This window comes from Convolutriloba macropyga, chromosome 2, assembly GCF_964194025.1.
Source record: "Convolutriloba macropyga chromosome 2, txConMacr16.3, whole genome shotgun sequence".
Lineage (NCBI taxonomy): Eukaryota > Metazoa > Xenacoelomorpha > Acoela > Convolutidae > Convolutriloba > Convolutriloba macropyga.
Window position 1 is genome coordinate 74,265,044 of NC_134469.1, and position 13,990 is coordinate 74,279,033.

At 34.7% G+C, this 13,990-nt stretch overlaps 1 protein-coding gene across 1 annotated transcript in view; it reads right to left on the minus strand.

The window, feature by feature from the left end:
• The window catches only part of LOC142334995 (uncharacterized), a 384,183-nt gene that overhangs the window by 132,335 nt on the left and 237,858 nt on the right, over positions 1 to 13,990 (minus strand). The window contains exons 54-58 of the mRNA XM_075383322.1: positions 9,199 to 9,403; positions 8,635 to 8,732; positions 8,246 to 8,462; positions 4,054 to 4,192; positions 1,657 to 1,823 (exon numbers count right to left, since the gene is read on the minus strand). Of these exons, the coding sequence (XP_075239437.1) occupies positions 1,657 to 1,823; positions 4,054 to 4,192; positions 8,246 to 8,462; positions 8,635 to 8,732; positions 9,199 to 9,403 (826 nt within the window). The remainder of the gene's footprint in view (positions 1 to 1,656; positions 1,824 to 4,053; positions 4,193 to 8,245; positions 8,463 to 8,634; positions 8,733 to 9,198; positions 9,404 to 13,990) is intronic.

Genomic DNA, 13,990 nt, shown 5'->3' on the forward strand with positions numbered 1-13,990 from the left:
GGAAAAAGTGCTCTCGATTGACAGGCGGCGCAATTTAATTCACGAGCTGTAGCCTCGATAAATTTAGGTTTTTTGTGCATAAACATCAGACGACGGAAAGATTCGAACCCCGACCTCCTGAGTCCGATTCTGTCGCCTTGACTTAGTTGTTAATCACTCGGCTATTAGGGTCTAGTCATCTGTTTTCTAACAATCGATTTTTCTGGAAATGAACTTTTGTTTCCTGAAAGCAATTGAAATCACTGAAAAACCAAGAAGAAGTGCGTGAAAAAGTCACTTGGGAGGTCAAAGATTATTCTAGAAGAAATGCACAAAACGCATTATGCACAAATTTGCATTAAAAAAGACACACGCATTTACAATGATTGTCTCTCCTTCAAAATCAATTTAAGAAAAGGAGCTATGGCGAAAACAATTCTTTAGAATATTTTAGGCTTTATTAGCAAGGAAATCAAATCAAATTTTCAAAGACTTATAGGTGAGAAACAAAAATTATACGGGCAAGACTTGAGAAGTAGCTCAAAAATTTTTTTTGAAAAAATTAGCGTGAGTGTAACCTAAATAAAACACTAGTTTCCCCTCGAAAGAAAAATTCGAACACGTTACGGAAACAGTGTCCAAGCCATAAAAACAATAAAACACTAACAGAAAACATTACGTGGTGAAAAAGTATTTGTTTAAAAACTCGTTAAACTCATTTCAGTATTCAAGAGTGGTTAAATCCTATTACCAAATTCTTGCCTGAACAAATTTTAATTCTTGCCTGACGAATAGAAACGTGGGGAGAATAGAAACTTACTTTTCATGTGTGGAAAAATGAAAGGGACTATTTTGATAAACATAGTCATGGTAACCAAGTTAATTGTTAACTCAAGTTTTTGTTTTCCTTCTAAAAAGTTACCAAATTTGACTTCTCATTGACCTATAAAGAAACACAAAAAATAGCTTGTCAAAAGACAGCGAAAAGAAATACACTGGCTTGTAGAAAACCGTCCAACTAATGATTCGTTGACACCTTTCAGCTTTTTTGAACATTTAATTAATACAAATATGAACATAATGGGGCAAACCACCTCAAATATTGATGCAAAGTGAGGCTAAAAGTTCTAAATCTGAAGTTCTAAATCATTTCTCTGGATTCCTGAGGCTCACTGGCCCCGCATTACACTTTATGAAATTTGAGTGAGCAGGTTTTAGTGCAGTGCTCTTGAGAATTATCAGCAGTGTTAGGTAAAATAGCTAATTATGTGTTGTTTTTCAAAGAAACAGGCAAAATTATCAAAAAAGTAGCCAAAATTAGGCAAAACCACGGATTCGGCAAATTTTTGTCGTTCAAGAAAAACGAAAGCAATAACGTTATTCAGCAGGCTCTCGAAAAGGCGAAAAATGGGTGAAAATCAACGAATTGTTGAGAAAAATTTTAAACCTCGATAGTCCATCGTAAAAGACGACGAAGTGCAAAAAACCCTTGAATGGAAATGTTCAACGCTTGACTGGTTTTCCTACGACATCACTCTCAACTCTGTAAGATAAATATATTGACCGGTCAAACATGACATAAAAAACAGTTGAGCATATATTCCCCCTCCAAATGCAGTAGGAAAAAAGACCAGAGTGATCATATATATACCATGAAGAGAACGAAATGATCATTACCAATACAATCTCTGCCAGTCAATGTGTTCGCAGGGTATCTGTCTTTGAAGCCGTCCTTGCAAGCACACACGTAGTTGAGAGATACTGGGGTGACATCCTCATTGCATGTCCCGTTCACATCATCGCAGTCATCTAGATCCTCCGTACAATGAGGAATGTTCTCACATCTAAGACAAAAAAGAACGCCTATAAGCTTTCAAAATAAAAGCCACGAATCTTCTTCTACGCTGTGAAAAATGAAACTTATTTCGCAAAGTGAACATAACCGTCGAACGTCTGGAAAAATACCCCCAAACGACTGGCGAGGCGAGGGATTGGTTTTTATGATTACGTTTATGATAACATCTTGCTGCGATTCGTACTTTTGTATTTTCTTCCATGTTCCAGTCTGTATAATTTCAGAGGCACGCCACGCTCTTTGTGCCTTTAATTCGTTTTGGTCATCTTGCCACTTAGACTGCAACCTCAACGTGAGTAGGCTTTAAAATAGCACGGCAAGTAGGAGATGAGGAAATTGTCCATGAATTTGGAAAAAAACTAAAAAAATACACACACCTACTACTACAAACCTAATACTCTGGAACCTACTACACTAAAGTCCTAAGGCACATACTGTCATTCAAAAGCCGCGCAAGTAGTTTCTCATATCGTTCAAGTGACAAAGAGAGAAAAATAAAGCAAGTAAATAAAAGCAATCATAGGAAATACTTAAAAAATAACACTCTCCGCGAAAAAATAATTTCAAACAGTTCCGCGTTTGAGTGCCAATGTGACATTTTATAAATGAGACTAAGAGAATAGACAACAAAAAATAACACGGTCAAAATTCTAAAATCCCTAGTCTATATTTTTAGGGAGTATCACAATGTAGAACCGTTGGATAAAAATTAAAACCAAGAGGAGCTTCACGAAAATTTCAACAAAAAGCAGAGGTACCTGTAATTGCTGACACAAAGTTTAGACGAAGGCATAGAATGGAAAACTTTTATGCATAAAATGCATAAAAGTCCATCACAAATTTGAAAAGAAAATATTAGTTTTAAACAGAAAAACAGTTAGAGACTAACTGATATCATTGAAAAGGTTAAATAATACATCAATAGAAAGTTGGAAGAAGTCGCAATAAATCAGAATTAGTAACAAAACAACAAAAACAGTAAGTGGGATCAGAATTCTTCGAACAATTTTGAAAACAATTTAAATATAACTTAAAAAAATCAGTTTCTTTGAGCAGAAAAAAATCAAAGAGATTTGACTATATCTCAATAGGGAGCGCTAGGACCTGTAATCAATAAATATAAGCAATAAAGCAACATTGAATTTGAAAAAATTCAAAAAATTTGCTTGGAAACAGGTAAGGTAAAAGTCATAAACACAACCAGCAGATTGCTGGAAGAGCTGTAAAATGAACTTGCGTGCCGTATATTACAAATAGAAACAGATTTAGATATCAGTTGAAAAAATTAAAAGTTGAAAAGCCACGACTCTTCTTGTATGCTGTGAAAAATTAAACTTATTTTGCCTAGTGAACATAATTGTCTAAGGTCAAGGAAATTACCCTCAAATGACTGGAGAGGCAATGGATTGGTTTGTCCTTGTTAAAAGATTAAGTAAGCTTTTTTCCTAAAATTTATGAAGAAAGTAGTTGAATAAAACTGCTTTCATAAAATTTTTTCTGAAAAATTCAACTAAATGTTTTTAAAAAAAACAATATGCATTTATGATAATATTTTGCTGACTTTTGTATTTTCTTCCATGATCCAGTCTGTATAATTTCAGAGGCACGACACAATCGTTGTGCCTCTAAGTCGTTTTGGTCCTCTTGTCATATAGACTGGAACCTTAACGTGAGTAGGCTTAAAAATAGCACGCCACGTAGATGAAGATAATCTCGTGAGTAGGCTTAACGTGAGTAGGCTTAAAAATAGCACGCCACGTAGATGAAGCTAAACTCGTTTGAAACTAAAAAGGAAACATCATTTCTACAGTTTGCTATCTGCTTGGCTCGCAATGGACGTTGCAGCCTATTTATCAACGCAACCTTTTCATTAGCTAACTCCCTTTACGGCTGGGGAATAAGAGCTTAGAGGACTGGAACCTACTGTGTCCAGAACAGCGGCAAGGCACGCTACAGTTGCATCAATGCTCCTCTGACGTATTGTTCAAGGTCAAATGAACTCCCAAGGTCGTAATAAAAACTCAATTGCCACGTGCCGTAACAAATTCACAAGAATTGTACCTTTTATCAAGACAAGTTTGTTTCCGTTCGGATTCAAAATGATGTAGCTAAGCAAAAAAATTGTTCAAGTCTGGTAATTAAAAAATATTGAAATGAACTTGTATTCACGTATCAACTTTGTTAGCTTGACACAACGCAAACTGGGTTATTGCACTTACTCTGTGCTGTTCCAGGTGGTGTTTCTGTATCCGGGTAGGCAGTAGCACTCGTAAGATCCGATGGTGTTGCGACATTTGGATCCAGTGTTTGTCTTACACTCCGTCTCCACCATTGAAGAAGGTGAGCACTCATCGACGTCTAAACACACCTCATTAACCAAATCGCAAGATCTTCTCAAATTTATCTTTGTAAACGGTCCGTAACCGTTTAGCCCCCAATCCTTCCCCTTGTTATTTAGTTCAAACTTATCGAGTTCATACTCATAATCGCTGTAAAAGTCATTCTCTAACTTTGATTTTTCATGACCTTTTCATTCATTATCATACATGAGTTTCATCGTGCCACACTTAGCTTTGATCATAAATGCGGGTATAAACCACACCTTTGTAAGCTATTATCAAACAATCATACAAGCTTATAGAAGAACACACAGCAAAATAAACTCTTGAAAATCAGTCGTTGTCTCTGAAAGCGGATCAGACTAAAGAAAAGATAACAATCTTGAAGGGCTATACATTTTATAATTTTGATGATATTCTATAACACTGCGCACAAATCAACTTTTTAGTGGCTTTTTGACAATAAATTTAAAACCGTTGTAACGAATAACTCAGCTATAACTCATCTATAATCTATAACTATATTTGGGATCAAAATCACAGAAACCGAACTATTTCTTAGTTTTTCATCAATGTCAAAGCTAACATAGGCTGTCAGTCAATGAACACACAAAAAACTCTGACTATAAAAAGCTATATATAAAACACACACACACAGACAAAATCTAGACTAAATGACGTGTAGTGATTTTGCAATAACCCATACATTGTTTACAAGAACCATTAAGTCTCCGAATTTGGTCTCAAGTAATTACTAATTATATTCGGTCAGAAAATATTTAGGCTAATTACATGCCCAAAATGGTTTCCTCTCCACAAAACGCAAAATTTATTGAAGTTCGTCTTTTTTGACGATTCCTACGTAATGTAAGCTTATTTTTCACAGCCATTCAAAACAACCTTGTTGTTCTGACTCCGCTTAGTGGGGATACCCAAATGGTTTTTTTTCAATCAATTTAGGCCAATCGATATATTTATCGTAAAGAAATGTAGTGGAATCATTAGAAAGCTCTTCAAGTTTAGAATTTAAAAAACATTTTTTTTAAATTTCCCTTTTTGAGAGGAATTATAGAGGTTAAAACATTTTGTGAACATTTGATATTTGGGTGTCATTTTGTTCAATTTTAGCGTCATTTTTGTTAAACGGTAGATTTTTTATTGCAATATCTGAAATCTAAATTGTTTTTTGAAGTGAAATAAGGAAAAATTTTTCCTCAAAGACGAACAACGATAAAAAGGATAGTTTTATAAGTTTACAATTTAACAGGTTCGATTTATATTGGAGAGACCTTCTATTTTCTGGTGGGTTTGTCGCGTGCCATTCAGAGACAAGCGCCCTTTCAAGTCAAAGTTACTTAGCTGAAGGTCTCATTTACGACCAAATGGGCCCAATGAACCTTATTTTGTTCTCAAGAAATAATCGCTCAGGGTTTTATAGCTTCGAGACCGTGTTGATGTAGTTTGTAATGACCAATTGTGTTTTGACTCCATTTGTCGCCTTTTATTAGTCATATGTCTTAGCATCGTATAATTATAAGAGCAATTGGCTTCCTACAGAAGATTAACTAACCTTACCTAGTGATTTGAATGCATACCTATCCGTTGAGTCATTGAAAATAAATTACCGAATAAAAACTTGAACCCCATCGATTTTTATACTTATTTGTAGTTTTTCAAATAACGACAGGTCTATCATGCTGCAAATTATTTTTTAAAAAATCGGCTTAATTTTGAGCTTTTATATAAATTTTGCAATTTTCAAAAAAAAAATTTGCCTGACAACAATATTGAAGTTGCCATTGGCGTTCAAGAGACTCGTTAATGAACATTTAAAAAGTTAGCATCAAAAATCATATACTTTTAATGGCTTCTGCTATTCTTTCTGCAATTTTTGAATAATCAGTTCCTGGTTTCTGCCCATATTTGTTATTATTTCGTAGTCATAACAATTATTCCGATTAAAGAGGAATCTCATTGGTTTCGAGTCGAGATAAAAACTAACGTAATTAATGATTTCCGTTAGATTTATTGGTTTTAATGGCTCAGATGCTACGATTTATTTTTAAATTTGAGTGATTTTTCTATATCAGTTCATCATGGTTGATGTTTTTGAAGTCACATTATCAAAATGATGAGAGATCTTGGCGTTGAGAAAAGAACTTAGATAACATGCCTAAATTCTTCCACGGAAAATTTTATTTCTTATCAATTTGAAACTTTTCGCATTTTTTCTTAAATTTTTGGTTTTGCCTGAAAATGCTGTCTTTATGAAGTCGTTGGATTTTTCTGATTAATGACAAGTCTCAATAGCTTCCTTTTAATGGTTTAAGAAAGCTATTCAATTCGGTCAGCTGATAGCTAAAGACTCTGATGATTTTGATATTGTCTGCTTTACGGAGATTTTAAAATTCTTTTGAAATTTCCCTTATTTGTTCTTCTGTTTGTTAACTTGAAACGTCGTCTCATCAATATGAGATCCCATCCACTTTAAAATTGAAGCTCTTTCTTTGTTTCAAGTTACAGCCAGTGTTTTTTTATCTTAGACACTAAGCGTTTTCTTAAGTGGTAAAGTTTAGTTTTTTACTGTCCGTTAAAAATTTAGCGTTAAAAACGGATCGCATTATTTATCAGAAGAGACCCAAAAGAACATACACAATTTTTCTTCACTATAAATAGAAAACGAAGTAACAAAATATAAAAAGATAGATAATAGCTTTAATGTTTTTGCAAATTGATTCTAGTTTTTTCTGAGTTTTTGTATCTGTAGTTGTTCTGTAGTCCTGTCTTGTGGTTTAGTCTCACCAAGGACAGATCCCTTGATGCCATAAGAAAAAATATCAAGATTTTTTTAGGTAAAAGCTAATCATTATTATGACTTTCGAAATAATTTGGTTTAGAAAATTCGAAGAATTGTTTAAGTGTGCCTTTTTTTCTTTTTTTCGTGGACTGGTTATCTAGTTCTTTTATCAACAGGTCCCTTTTGTTTTGTTGTTGATGTCTAGTAATTTCTTTCTTAGTGTAGTTTTTATCTGACGGTATTTTGGTTGCTACGATATGCTTTTAAAATTAGGCATTTGATTTTTGCCATATATTCGTTTTGTAGTCCTGTCCCGTGGCTTAGTCTCAACAAAGAGAGATCCATTGATGACATATAAGAAAATCTATCAAGTTTTTTAGTTAAAAACTAATCGTTATTTTGGCTTTGGATATGTTTTAAAAAATTTCATGAATTTGCCCTATTTTTATTCTTTTTGTCAATTTGTTATATAGTTCTTTTTATCAAGCGGTCCGATCTGCTTTGTTGTTGATGTCAAGTAATTGTTTGTAGTGTAAGTTTTATCTGGCGGCATTTTGATTTTGTTACCATGTGCTTTTGAAATTAGGTATTGGATTTCTGCCATATATATATTGTTTTTTCAAATTAATTTGTCGTAGTATTGTCGCGTAATATTATCAATGGCAGGTATCATGCGCTGTCCAATGCAGCATGACAATCTATGATACATTTAGTAGTTTGGGTTTGTTACATTGTTCATTTTGAAGCAAAAAAAACTGAGAAGTAAAGAAATTCAATCGTGATTAAGTGAGTTAAAGAGATCTTGACCTCGGTTCAGTTTCCAAAAAAAATTGAAAATTTGGTCTTATGAATCAATCATTTTTTTTCAAAAACTGAAGTACACGTACCAGTTCCAATTTTCTATTTAAAAAGTCTAAAGAAACTGATGAAGTTGATGGAGCAAATTTTAAAAATTTAACATTTGGTAATCTTGAGCTTCCAGTTTGAAAAATTGTTTAAGCGCTTGACTTGATTGAGGAATGCTGAATCTCTAAGGATCACATTGACTCTTGCAATCTCTTGAATTTTTGAGTAACAAATTATGATCAATCATTATTTATAATCAATCAAAACGGAAACCCAAATGATTCTAATCTATTTGTTGCATACACTTATGTTAATTTTTATATAGCATATTACGTAAATTACATTACAAACATACGAACATTACGTAGCTTAATGTACACCTGGCAATCCTACAATTTAAAGGTTTTTTTATAAGGTACTGCTACACACCTTCGCACAGCTCAACAACGAATCCATTTCTATCTAGTCTGGGAACCAGTTTGTATCCGTCGTTGCATTCGCAGAAGTAGCTGCCGTTGTAATTCCTGCAGGTGGAGTCAGGTCTGCTCGTGTTGCAGTCGTGGATGTTCTCTTCACACTCGTCAATGTCGTCACATGTCGTTGGTCCATTCTCGTCCACTTGTGTCGTGCTGTTCCTCCATCCAGTCTAAACCCGGTCTAGTTTCTAGTAAAATTCTAATTGGCATCTATACCAACAGAGCGGCGTAGGTTCTCAGTTTCAGAATACATTGTTGAATAGAGAATCAAAAGTTAAATTGTGATAAAAATATATGAGTGGAATTTAACTAGGAATAAGTATAAGAATGAATTGCAGAGACCTCGTTGCAGCTGCAGGTGTAGCTTCCAATTGTATTTGTGCATGTCTGGTTGGCCCTGAGTCTGCAGTTGTCTGTTTCCTCCATACACTCGTCTATGTCTGCAAACAACACACAACCGATACCCGATACCGATAACGCTCAAACCATGCGCCGTTACCCATCACTATATCCTAATATTGTCAGACAGGACGGGTTAATGGCACAATGGCTAGTCATGAGGTTTGCTGTCGCTTTATGCGTGTAATACAGAGTGCGAAGATTGATGAAAATATAGAACTCTACTCAGTCGAAAGTTACGGTTCCAAAATGATACAATAGAGCTTTAGGTCAAGAACTATTAATTTTCTTTACACACCCGTAGAATTGAAACATTCTTTTGGTACTTTAACCCTCTATTGAATAGATTATCTTCTGTTTTTTTTTCTCATCAAATTACTTCAGCTCACGAACTATTACCAGATCACAACAAATGCTATTATTAGATGAACACAAAGTGAGTCAAATCAGTTTATAGGATACCCGCCGTGGAAATGGGACTCTAAATAACTTGAGAGCATAGTCTACCTGCACATATCCAAGTTCCGTTGGGATGTTTCCCATATCTGTATCCTTCCTCGCAAAAGCAGAGATGCTCTTGAAGAGGGTTGTCAGTGGAGCATGTCGCAATGGACAAGTCACAGTAGACATCCTTAGGACAATTGAAAGTCTGGGTTGAAGAATCACAGTAGCAATACGATGTGCAGTTCTCGTCCAAAAAGAACTCTCCGTCCTGAAAAATAAAAACTTTTATTAAATTCTGATGAATTTTAAGGAAATCAGAGAAACAAGCTCTGTAGAAAGCGTAAAAAGTGTTTAAAATGAAGACAGGAAGGGGGTGACTGAAATACACTGACGAATCAACAGAAACTGCTAAGAAAATAATTTGATTAGGATATCATGGTTCTAAAATATTGAAGATTTGGAAGAAAATTGCAGAAATAATTGCAAGACAAATTAAAAACTTCCAAGTGCCAATGCCATTTGTCTAAAAAAAACAGCTCTTGCAGTATGAGCGAAGTCCACCAAAATCAAATCAAACCTCATGATTTTTGTTCAGCAAGATTTCGCCAAATGAAATCTTTCCGTGCGCAATTGATTTAGTGCCAAACTCCTATTTTTTTACATAAGAAGTTTTCTTTTTTTAATCGCGAAGCGATGAAGGTTTATAATGTTGCCAACCATCACTTTTTTCGTCCTCCTAAATTGTCGAAAGGGCTATTTTGTTGTGGTTTTGCAGCTTCGAAGAGCTGTATAGATAAATTTAATACAACTACTGCAAGCCTCGAAAACAAAACACATTTAGATGCATAACCTCGTAATGGTGGACGAAATGCTCTCAAATGGCTAGCTTGGGGTTGGCTGTGATTTCAGCTAAGTTACGCTTAGAGAGGCTACCCTCACCTTGAGAGGATGAGAGGGATCAAAAATGAGGGCAGGGGTCCAAAGATAACAAGATAAACTTTTACACCAGGAAGTATCGCCATACCGACGGTTTCGGTTCAACAATCAAACGGCATATCAATTTAATGCTCTATGAGTTTACAGGTTCAGCTCATTTCTCAGATTCATTTCTCAACGAATTCACAGATTGGTTTGACGATAAAACGCTTAAATAAAAGATCGCTGTGAAAAAAGGGCGGATCAACAGGACGACAAATCAAAGGGAACAGAATGAATTTTGCTTCAAGTGTTCAAAAACTGCATGCATTGTCATTGTTAATCCTCGATAATCATCGATATTCTGACAATTCTGTCTATAATATAGTCACAAACATCCATAATGACAAGAACTGTTAAAAATAAGCACGAAAAAAATCTGCGGACAATTGTGAACCACCGCTCCTGGCAATGGCTCTCACTCACAGTGGGATGCAATTCGGAAACAACGGGCTGGTTATTCCGGCGAAGCGTTTACACCAGACCGTCAACTAGGACCAAATCAACAGCGCATATTGAAATTTCGCAAGCGTTAGTATTATTTGTCGCTCCAAACACAAATCATTCTTAAAAACTTTGTTTGAGAGCAAAAAACAATGAGCCTCTTCATTATTATGATGAAAACTTTGAGTATGATAGGCTCGAAAAAAGAACTATAATGAAAAATTTTCCTAAAAGAATTTTTTTACAATAGAATTTAAATTAAGTTCAAGAATCAAGGCTTGACGTGAGCACATTTGTGTCGAAATAAGTTCATTTAGAAAAAAATAGGAAAAAAAACTACTAACGCAACTTCTGGAAGCTTCGACTTACGGTCTCAAAAATCAAACTAGTTCTCTGTGTTTCATTTTGAACTTTGAAGTTATAAACTATCAAAAATAATGGCTATATTAACTAACTCAGACAAGGTGGACACATTCCCTTCAGTTTATTTCCCACAAAATACATTCCCAACAAAAAAAATATATTTCTTGCAAAATATCTGTATTAAATTTGTTTCACATTTATCACAAAAGTTTCGTCATAATTTCCAAAATTTTAACAATTTTTTTGCTCCATTTCTCCTTATTTTGAATCGATGGAGGTGTGGGGTGACGTGGAGAGGGAAAAGGCAAAAAAATGTGTTTGACCCAAGAAAAATTTTGCCTCAATTAAATTCAAACCCAAAATCCCAACTCAATAAAACTATAGCCATTTCCAAACTGGCGAAACCATTGAGAGTAGCCAACTAACGTCATTTTTCGAGATCGAAAATTCAAATAGACGATACGAAATATCGATAATGCGAAAAAACACTATAAAACGCCCCAGGGCTAATACACCGAACGTCAGAAGTTAGCAAACGTCTTAAACGAAAGTAGACATTCAATTAATGACGCAATATAACACAATCTTATAGTCAAATTTCGAAAAAGTTTTTACATTATTGTTCTCCTATGCTAGTGGTTTAGCCTATTCGTGATAGTCAAATAATACGTAGTGGTAACTTACGTAATACTCTAATATGAATTTGGCGAAATTTGTTTGAAAGTGAATCAAACTGTGATACGTTTTCGCATATGTTCAACTATTATTGATGCAACCACGAAAATGTTGAGGATAAAATGTGATTTCGTTACAACTTTTTGGTGAAACTTGGATGCAATTCACCAACATTACATAGGGGTATCTTGTAACTTACCGTAAGGCACTATCAGAGTTTCATAATTAGGCAAAAGGATCGATAGGGGAGTAAAAAGGGAGCTATTCTTGAAAAAAACTTTAAGCGAGCAATCTACTAACCAATCAAAGATGATTCATAACTTTTTATCTAGCGCTTATCAAGTAAAACGGAGTAGAAAAAATTATGCCATGCTATTTTAATGAGCAGAATTGGAAAAAGCGGAAAAGTTTTCCTGCTGAGAGGTCGCTCGAATTCCTTCATCGCGATAACCGACCCACAGTTTCAGTATAAAATCCCACAGCGCATGGGAGGCATGGCTGTGAAAAGCGGTTCGAAATTGCCCTTAAACTGATATTCGACTATCTCAACTGTAGGCCAAGTAATTAATTATTGTGGTAAAGCCCAGCACAGAGGGGGGGATTTTCTACTAGTTACCAAAGATGGACTGGTGTAAAAATCCGACAAAACAAATAGCCTAGGGGATCAAAAATGAAAAAAATGTCTTCGAAAAATGATAAATTTTTATAATATTGTTTTATTATATTGCTTTATAATAAATATTGTTTTATAATATATTAAATTATTATGATATTGTGTAACATTGTGTCAAAAATTGAGTTTTTACGTAAAGCTCAGGGTGGTAACTTACTTTCGACGTTCAGTGTATATTGGCTACATACTTCATCTGAGAGCAATTATTAACACAATCTTGTCAAGGACATTGTTCAAGAGCTTTAAAAAAATGATTAAAAACAGGTCATCAAAAGGACGGAAGAACTGTTAGCGTTAAGTAACAAGGTTTTGAGGTTAAGCTTCATTTTACTGTCTCAAACTTTAAAATTGTTCCCTCTGTACATTTTAAACTTTGAAGTTGAAAAATATCAAGAATTTTGGCAAAATTAATTAACTCAGACAATGTGGACAAAATCCATTCAGTTTTTCCATATTTTTTGCAAAAAAATTATAGTTTTTTGCAAAACATCTGTATTAAATTTGTATCAATTTTATTAAGGACAATTTGTTGTGATTTCGGAAATTTCAAATTTTTTTTCTTGTTCCTTTTCTCTTTATTCTGAATGAATGAAGCTATGGGGAGGCCTTAAAAAAGAAAACGCAAAAAATTGTGTTCGCACCAAGAAAATTTTTGCCTCATTTAGAATTCAAACCCGAAATCCCCATCCAATAAAATTATACCCATCTCATACTGCCGAAGTCATCAAGAGTAACCGACTAACGTCAATTGTTGAGGACGAAAAGTCAAGTGGACAAGACGAAACATCGGTCACGTGATAAATTACTTAAAAAGGCCCCAGGGCTAATATACTTGACCTCAGAAGTAAGTTAGCAACCCCTTTTTAACTAAAGTAAACATTCAATTGTACAAGCAATATTACACAATTTTATGATCAAATTTCGAAAAGCAAATTTTTACCATTGACCCCCTATGCTTGCTGTCTTGCCTACTTAAGAAGTTCTGATAATACGTAGCGGTAACTTACGTGATACTCCAATATGAAGTTGACAAAATTTGTTCCAAGTTTCAATAATAAAAGAAAAGTGAATCAAAATGTGTTACGTTTTCGCGTATGTTCAACTATTATTGATGCAACTATTTGCATTTGCGTTAAACATTAAACTGAGAAATGTTGAGTATCAAATGTGATTTCGTGACAATTTTTTTCCTTCTGATGCAGTTCGTCAATTTTACATTGAGGTATCTGGTAAGTTGCCGTTGGGCATTGTCAGAAATTCATAATGAGGCAAAACGGATCAAAAGGGGCAAAAGGGGGCTATTGTTGAATAGAATTTAAGCGAGCGGTTTACTAACCAATCAGAGACGACTAATAACTTCCCACCAATGCTCATTCTGTGTTAAACTGAGTAGAATGAAATACGCCGCGCTATTTTATTTAGCCGAATCGGAATACAAAGCGAAAATATTTCCGGCTTGCGGGTCCGTGGAAGCGCTTCGCCGCGATAACCGACCCGCGATTTCCCGATCAAATGATTAAATCGGACCGCAATTGCGCTGAAATTGATATTCGGCTACCTAAACTGTAGGCCAGGTAATTATTGTGATTAAGTGTAGCACAGAAGGGGGGATTCTGTACTAGGTACCAAAGGGGGATTGTTGAAAAGATCAGGCAAAACAACTACCCTAGGGGGTCAAAAGTGTAAAAATTGTTTTCGAAATCTGATTATAATATTGTAATTCTG